The sequence below is a fragment of the Sorghum bicolor genome, chromosome 1 (genome assembly GCF_000003195.3).
Source record: "Sorghum bicolor cultivar BTx623 chromosome 1, Sorghum_bicolor_NCBIv3, whole genome shotgun sequence".
NCBI classification, from domain to species: domain Eukaryota; kingdom Viridiplantae; phylum Streptophyta; class Magnoliopsida; order Poales; family Poaceae; genus Sorghum; species Sorghum bicolor.
The window spans coordinates 59,472,533-59,489,732 of record NC_012870.2 but is presented as its reverse complement, the minus strand read 5'-3'; the positions used below and the strand labels follow the sequence as shown (position 1 = coordinate 59,489,732).

Here is a 17,200-nt window from a genome sequence, read left to right as displayed (position 1 = left end):
ACTCTTTTTTCTTTTCCAGTCGCTCGCTCGGGACTGTACCAAGCCAACGACGCAACAAGAGTCGCTTTCGTACTAGCTGCTACGTACGTACGTACGTACGTACTACTGGATAGCGACGTGGCGGCCGCGTCGTGGCGTGCCAGCGGCTGCCGGCGCCCAGCCGTGGCGGCGGCGGCGTCCATGGCCGCCACACCCACGCGCGCACGCTCACCACCGCCACAGGCGCGCGCCAATTGGCGGGCCGCGGCGCGTTTCGGTTTCGGCTGCAGGGAGGTCTGGGGAATTTTCCGGGAAGGTCACTCTCTGCCGCGATCGTGATGCGGCGCTCTGGACTGGAGGGCCATCCGTGCATCCATGGGTTTGGTCGGGCAAGTAATTAAAAAAAAACTGACAAAGTGGCCGCGCTAAGTACGGCCGTTTCATTATAAATCATTTGCACGAAGAAAATGGTATTGTCATACGCGGCTGTAATTGGTGTCTGTATATGTCAGGTTTTGAGTGTTTGGTGAGGTGTGTGTGATTTTGGGAGGAAAAAAAAGCAGGAAATAGGAGTGTTTTAATGTAAGAATTAGGGCCCGCGTTGAATTATTGGACTGCGGTTATCCGAGAATTGAGCGCCAAAAGCTTAAGCCGTTAAGCAACGTTGAAGCTGAAGCCGGTAAGAAATGATTTTGGGGTCTCTTCTCTGTTTTAGTTTTCCAAGGAAGCGAGGCCAATTTTTTCAACTTGTCAAAAAAGAAAAGCCAATTTTTCCATAGTTTTAAAAGAGAGGGGGTCATTTTTCCATTGCTCGAACGATATACTATGTGCGCACGCACAATGGTCCACGAAATCATTTTTACTTGAGCTATTCCTAACATCAGCATATGAGTTTTACTTAATTTCGTCGTTAAACTTGTTTTGTTTTCAAGGTCTATCCTCAGTCAATCATTTCAATCATTGATATAAATGTCTAAATTTCTACTATATTGATTGGCGGCATAATATTTGGATTACTAGTAATACTTCCACAAAAGATATATTATTTTTTTATGTAGTTATTTTTTTAAAAGAAAAATCTAGTGTTGCAAGTCCTGCTGGTTAAAACGGAGAATGATATCCAACAAGTGTTGGGCACTTCATTTCTTCTCGCCTGCATGCCCTCTCTCTTTTCTCTCCCTCTCTTCTTCTCCAAGTTCGGCAGCCTTAGAAGGGGAAATCACGGGAGGCAAGCTAGCCAGGCAGTGGAGATGGGGGGAGAGCGATGTTCGGGTCTTAGCGGCAACAGAGGCGATCAGGGCTAGATCGGAGCGAGGGCACCCATGGCGGGAGCTCGTCGTGTAAGAATGACGGGGGAGGGGAGAAGAAGGAGGCCACTGTGGCCACACTAGGGTAGTAGGGTTTCATCGGAGTTCCACGGTGGCGCCAAGGGCGAAGAAGAAGAATAATAATGAAAAAAAATCAAGTGCTCCCATCAATAAAATGATCTAGTACTTGGCTAGATACTTACTTAAAATACTTATATTAAAAATAACGAGCTATTTACAACTATGATAATCATTTCAAATACTGTTATAGTATAGACTTATATTTTGGATTGTAAGAGATATAAATACCTTTATCTCTGACTTGCATTTTAGAAAAAAAAATTCTACCAACCCATTTCTAGTCATAACACTTAGTAGCTGTAACATTTTTCACCCACGCGTGAAAATCCAGTGATGCAAAAGACAGGTCAAAACGAGGAGGCGAGCGAGTGAGGCGAAAAATAGCTAGATTGGGCACTATAAATGCTGCCTTTTCTTACTAGGGAAGAATGGCTCAGTGCGGAGGGGGAAAATGGATTAATGGAACGGAACAACACAACGGTGCAGCGGCAGCAGCAAAGGAAGCAGTCGCCACCACTCCCAAGTTCATTCCCCACTCAAGAAATTAGGACCGGTAGAGCCCATCTCAGCGCTGCCATGCTAGCCCTACCTCAGCTCCCTCCTCTCTCTCATCCCTCTTCCCTGGTCTGGTTTGGTAGATTTTGGTCTCTCTCTCGTTGCTTGCTTGTGCGCTGCATATATCCTGTGGACCGAAGAAGATGCTCTGATCTACCTGTCTGTTCTTTGATCGAGTCTCAGAGATTTGGGAGGAGGAGGGGGAAGCAAAGCGAAAGAGCCCATCTTTTTTAGTCTTTTCGGTTCGGTTTTCTGGTAGCTTCTTTTGGATCCCGCGGAGGAGCCCACCGTTTCTACAAAACATAATCTTTGCTGCCCTTCCCCGCGCCCGAGATCGATAGGTTTCTAGATCTAAGGCTCCTTCCTCTGGCTGTGAGGTCGCAGGCGCAGCAATCCGAGCGTGCAGCTACTAGAGGAAAAATATCCGAGAAAAGGTAATTTCTCTTTTTTTTTTCTTTTTTGCTTCCCCTCCCATCCAATGCAAGGGAAGTATGGTGGGCTTGTTGGTCTTCCTTCCTTCGATCATGCAAGTTGGGTGCTGGATTCGCGGTGGTTGATCTTCTTGTGCGTCCTGTTTGGTCCCGATTGCAGATTTTGTTGCGGAGACGGAGCGAGAACAAGTTAGTGGACAAGGAAAGGGTAAAGGAATGGTCTTCGCCACTAAGTGGGCGATGGGGAGGCGACAGAGATGAGGGATGCTATCGCCTAGTGGCGGAGCGAAAAGTTTTATAAAGCCTGGGCGTAATGTCATAGTAATACTAACAAGAAAAACATGATGAAAGATTATAAGAGGGGTTAAGTGCTAAGAGAGTAGTGACTCGCAGACTAAGTTTAAGCATGCTCAAGCGTTCCTAATCCCTTAAGAGTTTAGTAGACATTACAATTTTGATCTTAAATTGAATAAATAAAGAAGAAAGTGGAGAGCAATTGAGAAGAGCAAATGAATACATAAGTTTTTGTCTATCTCCCCTTTTTCCTTTTTGTAGGAAATGTGTGAGGGAAAATTTTCATAATTTTCCCTAATAGGGTTTGTATTTTAAAAAATATTTTTAGAGAAATCATTATGTCACAATGTTATGTGATTGGACCCTCGGAATCCCTAATATATATTATTTTAAATATATATATATTAATTATATAGGTGCTAATTTGTTTAGAAAAAAATAGAAGTTGCTCAAAAAATAAGAAAAGAGAAAAAAATTGTATGGACTTTTATTTAGTGGCCCATCAAACCCATGCACCGCCGACTTCTTTTAGCGCAGCGCCGACCCTCATCTCGTTCGTAGCGCCGCTCAGGCTCGGTTCAAGATGGCAATGGGGTACTCGAAACCCGAGTACCCGACGGTTTTTACCGATAAAGCGGTGGGTATGGAATGAATTTTCCACCAGTGGGTATGTTATTGGACAAAATCTTATACCCATCGGGTATGACGGGTACGGGTGTTTACTACCCATACCCGCCTACCCACATGTAAAAAATACCCGTCAAAATAACTAGCCACCTTTGTCATTTAAGCTTATATAGCACATAAATTTAGTCTAAATCCAACTAAACTCTCCTAATATATATATGAATTTAACGTTATCATACGAATATTAGTTTGTAACTTGTTGGAGGCTTAGTATAATTTTTGTGTGTGTAAATGTATGATATTTATATGTAATTCTCGGGTATACTATCGGGTGCGAGTTACCCGTCGGGTAGAAATTACCTGCGGATATGGGTATGAAATTAATTTTCTACCTATGTGCGAATACGGATAACCCGACGGGTAAAATTTAGACTTCGCGGGTGCGGATACGGTTGGCCACTGCCCATCAGCTACATACCCGTTGCCATCTCTAGGCTCGGTCCCTCTCCCTCAGCGCAGATCTTCTGCTCCTTCCCCCACTCGCGCTCAGGCTCGGTCCCAAGGATCGGATCTTCCGCGCGTCGGCGGCGTCCAGCGACGGAGGGGCAGTCCCAGGCTCGGCGGCGGCGTCGGCGGCTCCCTCCACCTTCTCTCACCAGTCGCCTCGCGTCCTCGCCTGCGTCCTCCGCGCACCGGCCGACGACCCTGCGTACGCACCTCCCTTTCCCCTCCCGCCGCTGCTGTTCCCGTGGGAGCCCGGCCAGCTGCCCAGGGTGGCCGGGCCTTGGCTCCGCCAGTGGTAATCGCCTGTGATGGATTACTTGAAATCTTGCTGGGGGCCGGCATCACCGGCCGGGCGCCCCCGCAGAGGATCGGATGCCACCGGGCGCCAAGACGGGCTCCTGTGGTACAAGGACGGCGGGCAGGTCGTAGATGGTGAGTTCTCCATGGCCGTGGTCCAGGCCAATAACCTGCTGGAGGACCATAGCCAGGTTGAATCCGGGCCGCTGAGCACATCGGAGCCTGGACTGCAAGGCACCTTCGTCGGGGTCTATGATGGGCATGGTGGCCCGGAGACGGCGCGGTACATCAATGATCATCTCTTCAACCACCTGAGGAGTAAGGCCTCTACCACTGCTGAAGTTCATGCTTTAGATCAAATAACAATCAAGCTATGCTATTGGATTTACGATCAATACATCTAATAATATTTTGATACGCAAGTGTGTCAGTGTATGAGTTGACGTTGATTGCTCTTCAGTAAAGATGTTTGCCATTTCAGTGACTTGATTTTATGTATGCATTGAATAGAACATTCTTCTATGTATATTAACATGGAAAAGCACGCGGAAATTTGAATGCAGTTATGTTTAGATAAAACTGCTAGAAATTATTGATCATTGCAAAAGGATAACTTCTTCTGTCACATGTTCTAGTTACATCACAATTTGTTTTAACTGCTTACCTTTTTTCATTTATGCTTTTGCATGACAAACTTTTTCCAGGATTCGCATCTGAGCACAAGGGCATGTCAGCAGATGTGATTCGGAAGGCATTCCGAGCGACTGAGGAGGGTTTTATTTCTGTAGTTAGTGACCAATGGTCAGTGAGACCTCAGTTAGCAGCTGTAGGCTCTTGCTGTCTAGTTGGCGTGGTTTGCAGCGGAACTTTATATGTTGCAAACCTTGGGGACTCCCGTGCTGTTCTTGGGAGACTTGTCAAGGGAACTGGAGAGGTTTTGGCAATGCAACTCTCAGCAGAACACAATGCATCCTATGAGGAGGTTAGACGAGAGCTGCAGGCATCACATCCTGATGATCCCCATATTGTGGTCCTAAAACACAACGTTTGGCGTGTAAAGGGTATTATCCAGGTACATTAACTTTGCATAAGATGAAGTTGGCAGTCTTTGTCTATTCATTCTGACCCATTGATCCAAATATTTTTAACAGTGCAGAAAAAAAAAAACTGATGAGACCTTTTGTTCTCATCATAGCTGAGATTTGCATTATGTGGGTAGCCAGCTTTATCCTCTGTGGTTGCATTTTCTTTTTATCTTGATGTTATGTTATCACTTAAGTATATTTATGTGTATCCAGCAATCATGAGTATATTACCATAGTCATGAACCAACCTTTTAAAATACCTATGTTGGTGCAGTAATCTGACAATGTTATTATGAGAAATGTGTTGAGTTTAGTTTTCTTATTTCATTCTCGCCAAGTGTTTTTTTTTTAAAGTGAACTTCTTATTCATGCTGCACCTTTAATGGAAGTTAGTGCATGATCACACAAGATAGGAACAGGTGTATATTCTAGGGTAATCATTTTGTAAGTGATCTTGATCTGGTAGTAATAGCAACTATGAAATCAGCTTTGTTTTTCTTGTAAACGCCATTCCAATTACTTCTGCTGCCTAGTGCATATATGTGTATGAGATTCTGCCATCAATCTTGCCAGTTTTATTGCTTTCTTTCCAGGTTGCATCTCACATGGTATGATCATTTGATGCAGATAACAAGGTCAATTGGAGATGCGTATCTGAAGAAACCCGAGTTCAATAGAGAACCGTTGCACAGCAAGTTTCGTCTTCAGGAAACTTTCAGGAGACCACTTCTTAGTGCTGATCCAGCAATTACTGTACACCAAATACAGCCAACTGATAAGTTCATCATTTTTGCATCTGATGGACTCTGGGAGCATCTTAGCAATCAGGAAGCGGTTGACATGGTCCAAAGTAGCCCACGTAATGTATGTATTCTTATCTTATGTTTAGTTTCTGTAACTTGGTCTTTTCGAGACTCGGTGCTAATTCATGTTATTACTTGCCTGATCAATACTGCATGCAAATATAGTAGTTTAATCATATTTTGAATTTCATTTCTGTTTAGGTAATGGATGAACTTTTATCTAAGGAATTTGAGAACAATATTTGTGCATTTTTAGAAGCCTGTTCTAAGTTCATTCAAGATGCTATGCATTAAGCATTTCCTCAGCTGTAGGCCATTAATGGAAGCCTGTTCTAAAAATGCACAGTTTATTTAAGCATTTCCTCAGTTGTTGGCCATTAAGCACTCAAGTTTATACGGACCCACTATTGTTGTATGATATTGACTGTCTCAAAATGTAACTGAAGAAACCACACTGCACTGTGGCTCACGCCGCTGCAAGTTTGTACTTTTGGCTGATTATTGAATTAGACCATCTCCAGGATAATCTGGGATGCTCTATCTTCATTGTGTGGACCATTTTCGTTTCACTTGAATTGTTGTTACTTGAGTTGAAGGTTTAAATGATACTTTGGGTTGTTGCCGGTACAATTTAGTTGTTAGAACTTCCTCCTGTCACGGTTCATGCTGTTCTGGACAGTGATACAGTATCCAAAATGCAACCCTGACCATATATTTCTATTGTAGTATGTTTATAAAACCAAACAAAAGTTGTAATAACATGAAAATACCTTTTGAGATCAATTGCAAATGATTTGGTATTAAAATGATGTTTATCGTCAAAGTTTCAGAAGTTGACTTCATGTATTTTAGAAGACATGTATCTGTATCTCGAGGGAGTCTCATTTTATAAATCTCATTCAATTGCAGTTTTCTTAAAAGAACTTTTTGCTACTATATTATTATGATAATAACAGTAAAGGTTTATATTGGATACTGCGTCGATGGCATATAAACAAGTAATGATAGAGATGAGTATTTTGAGCAAGTACAATGACAGTTCTACAATCTTTCTCAAATTAAAATCGTGACCCCCCTATTGCATTATTTTTGTTGTTTTATTACTCTTTACACAATGGCACCACTTGCCGTTTTCTTGATGCCACTCTTAACTTTTATGTGCCAGGGAATTGCTCGAAAGTTAGTAAAGTCTGCAATGCAGGAAGCAGCAAAGAAGAGGGAGATGCGGTATTCAGACCTCAAGAAAATTGATCGGGGGGTGAGGCGGCACTTCCACGATGATATAACTGTCATTGTGGTGTTTTTCGATTCAAATGCCATGACAGCTGCTGCCTGGAGCAGACCCTCGGTCTCTCTCCGAGGGGGTGGCGTTCCAATCCCTTCAAACACCCTTGCTCCATTCTCAGTTCCCACAGAGCTAAACAACTCTTACTGAAACCACACTGGATGTGAAGGGCCAGGCAAGAGGATAAAAAAAAAACAAAAAGAAAAAGGTAAAAAAGAAGAAGAAAGAAGAGCAGCAGTTGTGATCAGCTGTAGTTTATTTCACCATTTGTGTTCATGTAAAACCTTTTTTAGATTCTCAACATGGTGACTAGCGCAACTGATAGCAAGGTATAAGATTAGATTATTCTTAGCTTTTTTGGCCCTCTTTTTCTTTTCCTTACCCTTTAGATTCACTCATGGGATATCAGGTGGTTGTACATTCTCCGGATCAACTTGTGATAATAGTTCATCGCCCCCTTCTTTCGCCATAAAGTGCTGTTCCGACATGCCATTCCAAGATTGATCTGGTTGTCGAGCAGGTTGCTCTCTAGGTGCATGCTCAGTCTCCACGCACAAGGGCATTGTTGCCTGGTTTGCTGGGAGAAGCCTCTCGACACTGTGGACATGGTGAGGCAAATGCTTTAGCAGATTTACTGTTCCTTTTCAATAATTAAGCGTGCAGCCCCCGCCCCCCCTTTTTTGTGTGCATTTTATTCCTGAAACTATTCTCAGTCTGATTTTGGACCTTTAACAAGACAACTTTGATCCTCAAACTATTGAAACAGCAAACCGGGTATTTTCAGTCCTTATCCCATCCACCCCCGTTTGTTATGGACTTGTGGATATGTCGGCATCTGTCAGCCTGTTCTCACTTTCTTCCTGCCTTTTCTTCTTTACGCCTTCAACAGCAAGGCCACACCGCTCCATGACCTCGCAGGCACATTCAAGCTCCATCCCAGAACAGCTCGGCAACATTCCAATGAGGGAAGACCAACAGAACGTAGAACGCATCATTCTCCACCGAATCGACAAAGATGTTGACCTTAGCCTTGTTCTGCCATGGCTCTGAATGGTTGACAGTGGTAAGCTTAAGCGAACAGACTGACTAGAGCTTAGAGCCAACTAAGCACATACACCGCACATGAAAGTGCTCTATTTGATAATTGCCACACATGAATCCTGATGGAGCTACGGCCAAAATACGTACTTTTTTTTAGAGGTGCTCTCCGTGCTTGCCACGTGGTTACCAAAATACGTACTTTGCGTATTGCCCAGCAGACTTGCATGATGGGCTATTCACGTGACCAAGTGCTTCGGCCCAAAAACTATTCATGGCCCAAAACTGTTTTCATGAGCGAGATGTTTTTCGTTCGTACGAGAAATCGGCTTCAAGCTTCGGTATCGGCGTTTATACTACCAGCCAGTGTAACCAAGTGGTGAATGAGCAGGTGAAGAAAAGATGCAGCAATTTTTTTTTCACAAGCAGCCGAACAAAATCAACTTGATCATCTAAATCTTAAATACCCTATCTCATTAAAAGCTTTATGCAAGCATCATTGCTGAAGAAAAGACCAGCTGAACAACAAACTGAAACATGTTAAGGAAGAACATGCACACACCCAAGCATCTGCCGACAACAAAGCTAGGGCTCAACTGAGCAACCAACGCGCTCACCCAAATATTCAAAAAACTGATACTTAACAAATGATCCACTCATCATGGGAGTCACAATTCATCAGGTGGGAGAGAACTATCGGTAGACTGGGCACAAGATGTGGCTATAGTCGGCTAAACAACCATCACCTGCCGATTGCCCAAAAACTGAAGCACAGAAGATGATAGCTCCAAAACAGAAAGAAAAGCAATCTGTACAAGAAATCGGCCCTTGCTGGATAATATAATTTCATGGCAGCATTTGTCCATTGCCAGCAACAGCTATATCTAATGATGTTAACAGAAGTATATTGGCCATCGCATCATCTCATTTATGCTAATGACAAATTACATGTACTCATCTTATGGACCACTCGTGAGATGTTATATACGGTTTTCATGCTATCCCCACAGTTCTCTAATATCCTTAGAACGCTTGCTTCCTTTCTGCAAACATGACAAGGCTCTCTGCCATCTTGTCTTCGCTTCGTGCTCAAGGACCCAGCAGCTTCTTCCACCAGGCATACCAAAATAAGAGGACGGTGATTACAAAGCAGGCGGATGAGGTGCCCCCGACAAATGGCCAGAAGAGGCTGCCATCAGTGTTGTACAGAGAGGTCGGGATGTTCATTGCAAAAGCTCCAGCAATGTAAGTGTTGGCAGCTATGCCAAAGGATACAATGGTCAGTGTAAGCTGGAGTTGAATGAGTTCATTACGCTGGTTGTCAAGTTGAATGTTGACGTAGTCTTCTGTGTCATCAATATACTCCCGAACCTGTTTTATTTTCAAGGAGAATCATATCAGAAATAATCAAAATCTTGTAGTCTGTTCATTCCAAATTGTAAGTCGTTCTGGTTTTCCTAGGTACATAGTTTTTGCTACACATCTGGATACACCTGATAATCCAGATACATAACAAAGCTATGTATCTATAAAAGCCAGAATGACTCACAATTTGGAATGGAGGGAGTACTACTTTAACTTGTATAAACTGATCTTTGTGTTTGATAGAAAACAAAAGGAATATATATTAGCAAGTGTATTCTCTCTAGCATAAGCAGATTATATATCATAAGACAGCAACATATAATTACATAACCCACAATACAGGGCAATACATGGTATTTCAGTGGTGGATAAGGAGACTAACCGACAAAATTCTGTTGCGGATTCCATCCAGCTGCATGAAGTAGGCCTCAAGTAACATTTCTAGGTCTTCCACATCATTATCCAAATGCATGCTGGTAGCAATGCTCATGCTACGCCGAAAGCTAGAGTTCAGCCTGGGCACACCTGTTCCGGCAAGAACAATGCTGTTGGAAGCAGCAGATGACATTAAAGCCTCAACCTGTTGGTTTTGTACTTGCTTCCTTGTTAGATACAGATGTTCCATGTCTTCATTATCATCTAGAAGGTGTTCTATTTCATCCCTGACCTGATAAGATACAATAAATAAATACATAACAGATCCCAGTACAGCAGCATATGAGATATCACCAAGATTCTCACAAGCACAACAGAAACACTCAGCAGCTCACCACAGTACGATGTAAACAATAGGCTTAAGACAGAACGAAAGAGAAACCTAAAAAACGAAAATTCAATGGCTTATTTCTATTTGTCTTCCTGCAGCTAAAATTTTGACATGCCTATTTTACCAATCCATAGTGGATACACAACTGTAAGTACATCAAGCAATTCTTTCTGCATGAGCATCAGGCCACATAAGAAGACCAAAGCAAACAGTCAAGCTGGATTGGTTTGTGACTATGCACAGAGCAACTGAAACTATAACAATTTACAACATGAGGCAATCTAGGCTGCACAGTCATAAACAGAAAATGGTATAAAGGGCTGTTTGAAGAACTCAATCATATCTCCATTGTTGCAAATAGAATAGACTGTTGGAAACCAATTAATTAGGATTATCTTAGTAATATAATTCAATGGTCTTTTGATCTACAAAAATGACATGCAACAATAAGAAACAACCATGGTTATAAACTATTCAAGTTCAGGTAGACCGAGGAATTAAGCACACATAGTCTTTCTTTATTGATACCTTTTGCACACGGGCAAGCAAACGGGTAAGATGACTCTTAAGGCTCCGCACTCGCTCAAGGTTCCTCGTGCTGACATTCTTGGTCAACTCGTCAAGCACTGGAGTAGCATGCCTCTCAAGGTCTGCCACGCTAAGGTCCAACGATGAGCACACAACCTCAAGAGCAACCTCCAGCACATGGAACTCGAATGGCAGCTCGTGCTCCGCACCAGTCGCCTCATTAAGACGGGGCACTTGGCCTCCAGGCGAGCCCTTCTGCTTTTCCCCATTGCCATCAGGGGCACATTCACCATTCCCACCCACCAGGCTCCTCAGAGGCAGGTGCTGCCTCAATTGGTCAACGAAAGGGAGCACTTCATGCACGAGAGGGTCCAACAGGAGCACCTCCTCGGCAGTAACTATCACCCTGATGAATTCGAGGTTGATCACCATCGCCTTCTCCCTAGCTGCAGAATAAATCATTGTGCATTACTAGGATGATACCAAAGTTTGCGTTTTCTTGCTTTTATCACCACAAAAAACAAAATGATCGAATACTTTTTTTTGACAAGAATTGATCGAATATTAAAAAGGGCAGGGAGAGAGGGGTGGCCGGGTATGCTCACCGAGGATGCTGGAGGAGCGAGAGAAAACGGGGCCGAGGATGCGTAGATCGCGCGGGGGCAGGCCGGCGCGGCGGATTATGGAGGCCTTGTCGAGCTCAACGACCTCAGAGGTACCCCAGCGGTCCAGCCGCATCCACAGGCGAGCGCCGGCCTTCTTCTTGGTGACCTTCCCCGGCACGGCACCCCCGGCGCCCGCGGTGGCCGAGAGGGGAGGCGGCGGCTGGGCGGTCTGCCCCGCCGCTGCAGAGCCCGGGGTCGCGGACGGCGAGGCGGCGGAGGGGGAGGCGAGAAGAGCCCTCGTCGCGTTGTCCTGCTTGGAGGGGGAAGGGAGGCGGCGACCGGACCGATTCCGCTTGGCGGAGGACGACGAGGAGGAGGATCTGGTGAAGAACGGCAGCTTCTTGCCGCCGGATCGCTTCCCCATGGTGTTGCGGCGGCGGCGGCGGCGGCGGCGGCGTGCCGCGTCACGGCACGGTCCACGGGGGTGAATAGGTTCGGACGGGACGGCGGGGTTGCCGTGGTCCTCCTCCCCCGCGCTCCCCAATCTGTGGTAGACGAGTGGGGGCCGGCCCAGGGCTAACCGCTCGTGAAGCGGAAGCCCTAGGATGCTGATCGGACGGCTGAAATCGCGTGCAGCGTCAACGCACCGAGCAGCCGCGCGGGCAAAGCGCTAGCGGAAGAGAGACCACAAGTCCACACCATCCACAAAGCGAAGCGAAGATGATGATATCTTCGCCGTTCTCGCCGCCGGCTGCAACACCCGCCGCCGCCGGTCTGCTCGCGCGCCCGCTCATCGCACGCTCCGGTGCTTCCACTTACCCCCATCGTGCGCGGGTGCCGCGCGGTCCCTCCTCCATCTCGGTGCCGCCGCTGAGGAGACGATGGTGCCAGTGGCGCGGCCCGCTCCGATCGCTGCCCCCCGAAGGTAAGATGCGTGGTGTGGCGGCGGAAGCTGCGCCGCTTCAGCTAGTTTGGCAGTGCTCGGTTTCGGTTCATTTCATTTTATGTGATATATACTCCGAGGAGGTGCATCTCAGGAGCTCCGGCCGAGCTGATGGAAGAGGATTCCAAGTTTGTGCCGTTGAAAGCGGAGGATCCCATGTACGGCCCACCGGTGAGTTGCGCCTCGCAGTTGTTCTACATCGTTGCATGCCTGTCATGCGAGTACATGGAAACGCTCAAAATTATACAGTATGTCATACTCCTATATGTGAATTTCAGGCGCTACTGCTCATTGGATTCGAGAAAGGCGAAACTGTCACGGTAATCAGCGATGTCAATTTGCAGAGCATTAGTATCTTTCTCCATTTTTGTACAATTATTACATTTGAAAGAACCAAAGCGTTTCAATGATGGTGCTCGCTGCTCAGTAGTTTTTTTTATGGAAAAAAAATACTACCTCCACCTTGAAAAGTTTGACAAAATTTATCAAAAAGATAACAGGTATATATGAAACCAAATAGGTATATTCACGATGGATCTAATAATACTAATTTGGTATCATAATATTGATACCTTTTGTACAGACTTGATCAAACTGTAGATGTTTTGTGTAAACTTGATAGAAAGCTAGAATTGCAGTCTTTTCAGGATAGAGTGAGTAATATTTGGTAGTAAAGTTAAAAACGATCACACGTAAGGCTGTGCTTTGTCAGATTCCACCAAGCAGATGGCCTCCCTGGCTCCCTGTATTTTGTATACCTGAGTTCTAGATACTCTACGTGCCCCAGGTGTAGTTTTCTTGCAAAAATTTCATGTCGCCATGTAGGCATCTGCTCAGAAACCTGAACATTCATGTTTAAAAAAAAAGCGGTAGAAAATAAATCATATATGTCTTGCATTATTGTTATAGGTAGTAGTACTTTGTGTTGTGCTGCCAGTTCCAGCTTATGTGAGTTCCACAATTTGTGCAGATTCAGGCCTTCTTGAAAGAGCTTGAAGGTGAATTCCTCAAGGCAAGTTGTGCATCAGCTCTCACTGATATATGCAAGAATGCTCTATCTGTATACATATATAGTGATTAGAGTGATGAAGTCACTTGTTTATTCCATATACTATCAGCAAACTAGAGTAACCTTTTAAGTTTTGCCATTAATATGGAATTATTCTGCCTAGGATAGCTGTCATGATAGAGAATAGCTTTGCTATACATTATTGCAGATGGTACATGAACTGAACAAATATACATACTCTCCAGCAAAAAAAGAAGTGAAATAAATTTGATTTGAAGTGTCAAAGATTTACTTTATTTGTGTTTTTTTTTGCGATAAGATTTACTTTATTTGTGCTGTGTTGTAAAAAAATGTCAAGAATAGTACACTTATTAGCAATATAATTCAGTTTATAATGCCTTTCTCTTGTTGTTGTCCTTAGTGCGATTGCAGTTTTTAGTTGCTAGATGCAACCCTGAAAGTTCATCCATGTTTGTTTGATTTTTGTTCTCACAATACTTTTAACTTGACTCAGGTGATTCATTGTACAGAGGAGATGACGAAGCAAACCTTATGGGATGCCATGCACACTGAGCAGCCTGATTTGGAAGCTGTCAAGGTTTGCACCAAAGACATTGTGGACTTATTTTTTAGCTTTTAGTATGCTACTGCATATACTTGAGCTAAGAATTTAGTTTACGGATATTTAGTTCTTTCATTTCTTATCAGTCTTAAATCTGAATCTAAATCTCTAGCTAAGGCTATGCATATTTTCTGGATATACTTGTCCAATTCACAGATTGCAGGATCACTGCCAAGGATATGCATATTTTCTGGTCTGACTGGTGAGGAGATGATGATGTTCATCAATGCCTTCCCAGAAACTGGTAAGTCAAAAGTTCTGCCTTAAATTATGAAATGGTGAAATGTACAAGGTGAAACTCTGTAATCAAATAAACAAACTGAACCAAAACGCTTTAAGATAAGGTCTCATAAAATTGACAGTTTTTTATTTACTTCTTTTCAGGATTGGAATCTCCTGCTTTTGCTGCGCTTGTTCCTAACAGTGCAGAGAAGGTTCTCGGCGAGGTGATCGAGGAAATAATGGGCGACCATGAGATGCTGGTTAGTTCTGATTTGCAACTAACGTCATAGTAATTATTCTGTTTTTCCTGTTCTGAGTCAAGTCCTCCCTTATGCTTGTAGACAGGAAAGGATTCCAAATAAGAAGAATCTGAAGTAAAAATTAAAGCAGAATGACAAGGCCCATGATGAAAATTCAAGCACTGGATAAACCATGAAATGGTTTCATGACATCACCAAGTCCAAGCGTTAGGATTCTGGTTTGTTAAGGGAGACCAGTAACTCTTTTTGCTACGTATAGAACTACCAGGTAATGAATAATGATCATGAAGCCGCATAGTTTGTCACCATTTTGTTGCATTCTGATAGATACATCTAACTCTGACTCAAATTGCTGCAGAAAGCTGTGCATGGGAAAACTTTTCGAGATAGAGCTTAGAAGAACCATCAGTTTCACTTTTCTTCTGTTATAAATGTGGATCCTCCTCAATCTGGTAGAAGCTAACACCTCCAGAATCTGAGATCCTACTTTCTGTTTGTCATACATAGAATATGCAACGACCACTGAGATATGATGCGTTTGCAAAGCTGAGCTGAATATTTCGGAATATTTCTTGATGATGGTCCTAAAATCCATTTTTTCTTCCCTTTTCCGACTACTTTATTGTTGGCCTGCTCAAAAGTGATTGCTGGAGACTGCATTAACTGTTTTCCCATGAAGGAAACAAGCTGCTGCAGGTGACTGTAGAAGAAGGGCAGCCGAGCAGGCCAACTTAATATACTATTGAGTTCTTTATAAGTTGGCTGGAAAGCCACGATAGAAAGTACTGTTTATGAGAGAAAAATACTATTGAATGACAGATAAATTCAGCTGATAAGCTCAAACGAATAAGGTTCAACGAATAAGTAGCATTACATTTATTATAAAATATAATTCTATAGTATCTATTTGTTAAATGTGTACGTTTTTCTGTAAAGTTAGTTAATAAACTTCAGACAGCCTTGACTAACCAGAGCTAGAATTGTATCTTTTTTTTTCCTTAAAGGAGGTAGTATGTTATTTGTTGTGCAGTTAGAATGTACGTCCACTTGGTCTTGGTACATAGATGCAAGATGCTCATGTGTTATTTGCCTACCTCTCTAGTCTGATTGTCTCTCCTGTTCGAGTACGACAACACAGCGCACCTCTTTGTATTTTTTACTACTCCCATCTTCTGCTCTTCGTCCTGGACAGATCAGCGAGGGCCGAGGGAGTCAGGGACAAGGTAGTAGGTCGGGTGCCCTGTGGCTGTGGATGTTATTCGTTGGACTCACGTGTCTGGACCATACCAACCAGTGGATACTGGACACGAACGAACAACAAGGACAAGAATAATTAGGCCTTGTTTAACGAACAACAAGGACAAGAATAATTAGGTTTTGTTTGGATGTAGTCGTATTCACATCAATCCACATGTGTTGAGGTGGATTGGAGTGGAACTTGAACTAAATTACACCCCAATACACACCAACACACATGGATTGAAGTGAATACGACAACATCCAAACAAGACCTTAGCCATGCAACTTGTCATCCTAAACTATTCCACAAATATATACATATAGGGCCAATGAAAGGGAGCATGAATTAGGGCTCATCCGGGAGATTAGTTTTATATGCATGCAGAAGGCTAACCAAGATCAGGGCTTGTGAGAGCATCAGACTATCAGAGGTTCGTCTTCTGGAGATCCGGAATGTTTTGTTCTCTGTATTCACGCGGAAACTATGTGCCAACAGAAACAGCGGCACCGCAGTAGTTTGGTTTCTCCGTTGGAGTGGTCTCATGTTCCATTCATACTTAGAGAACATTCATAATTAGATAATCTCAAAAAGTCTTTCCAAAAATTACTCTCTGAATTATCATTGTGAGAGTTATTTGAGTAACAATCCTTTCTATATCCATGCACTCTTCGACAATTGTTTTAGAGCATATCCAACAACTTGGTATTTCAATATGCTATCCTACCAAATTTGTTAAAAGCATAAAAATCCTCCTCCAACAACTCCTTATCTCAACTTGCTAAATTTCCCAAGTTGCTATCCAGAGGTTTCTACTGCCGAGATTTGTCAAGTTGCTATCCCAAGTTGCTATCCCGAGCGCAACTTGTTGGAGACACATATTCTTTTACCAAGTGAGCGGGTCTCATATGTCATCCTCTATTTTTACCAAGTGAGAATAGCAACTTATTAGAGACACATCATTTTTTCTTTTGCTAAATAAATTAGCAACTTGCTATAACTCAAGATTTGACAAGTGAATTTTACCAAGTTGTTGGAGATGCTCTAATTTCTTATGCGCACTTTATAAAGGCATCCTTGTTTTTCATCTTTGGCTACCGAGAAATCCAAAATAAAATATGTCTATATTTCGAGATCCGATTGAAAAGACTGTAATTTTTTTCATCAAAATCTCTATTCCTATAAACTAGGAAGCATATAAAAAGTCTGTTGAAGTTGCTCTTATAATATGGATACACCCCGTTCCAAAATAAAATTGCACATCTTGTTTTATGATAAGTAAAAAATATACTAATATTTATGATGTGTGATAAATGTTATTAGATTAATAGTGCAATATATTTTCATAATGAAAATA

The 17,200-nt window shown here is 43.2% G+C and overlaps 3 protein-coding genes across 3 annotated transcripts; 2 read left to right on the top strand and 1 right to left on the bottom strand.

Moving 5' to 3' along the window:
• LOC8062848 (probable protein phosphatase 2C 72) lies at window positions 3,768-7,740 on the top strand. Its single transcript, XM_002467516.2, has 4 exons — window positions 3,768-4,393; window positions 4,780-5,147; window positions 5,788-6,024; window positions 7,129-7,740. Exons 1-4 carry the CDS (start codon window positions 4,087-4,089, stop codon window positions 7,396-7,398), a joined length of 1,182 nt encoding a protein of 393 aa, XP_002467561.1. The 5' UTR covers window positions 3,768-4,086; the 3' UTR covers window positions 7,399-7,740.
• Window positions 8,927-12,100, bottom strand: LOC8058788 (putative magnesium transporter MRS2-G). The gene is made up of 4 exons (XM_002464953.2): window positions 11,551-12,100; window positions 10,946-11,391; window positions 10,034-10,318; window positions 8,927-9,657 (listed from the first exon to the last, which is right to left on the bottom strand). The coding sequence occupies exons 1-4, from the start codon at window positions 11,972-11,974 to the stop codon at window positions 9,376-9,378; spliced, it is 1,437 nt and encodes a 478-aa protein (XP_002464998.1). The 5' UTR covers window positions 11,975-12,100; the 3' UTR covers window positions 8,927-9,375.
• On the top strand, window positions 12,186-15,215 carry LOC8058787. Its single transcript, XM_002467515.2, has 9 exons — window positions 12,186-12,475; window positions 12,588-12,664; window positions 12,772-12,813; window positions 13,464-13,505; window positions 14,017-14,100; window positions 14,281-14,368; window positions 14,509-14,606; window positions 14,688-14,874; window positions 14,965-15,215. Exons 1-8 carry the CDS (start codon window positions 12,271-12,273, stop codon window positions 14,706-14,708), a joined length of 657 nt encoding a protein of 218 aa, XP_002467560.1. The 5' UTR covers window positions 12,186-12,270; the 3' UTR covers window positions 14,709-14,874; window positions 14,965-15,215.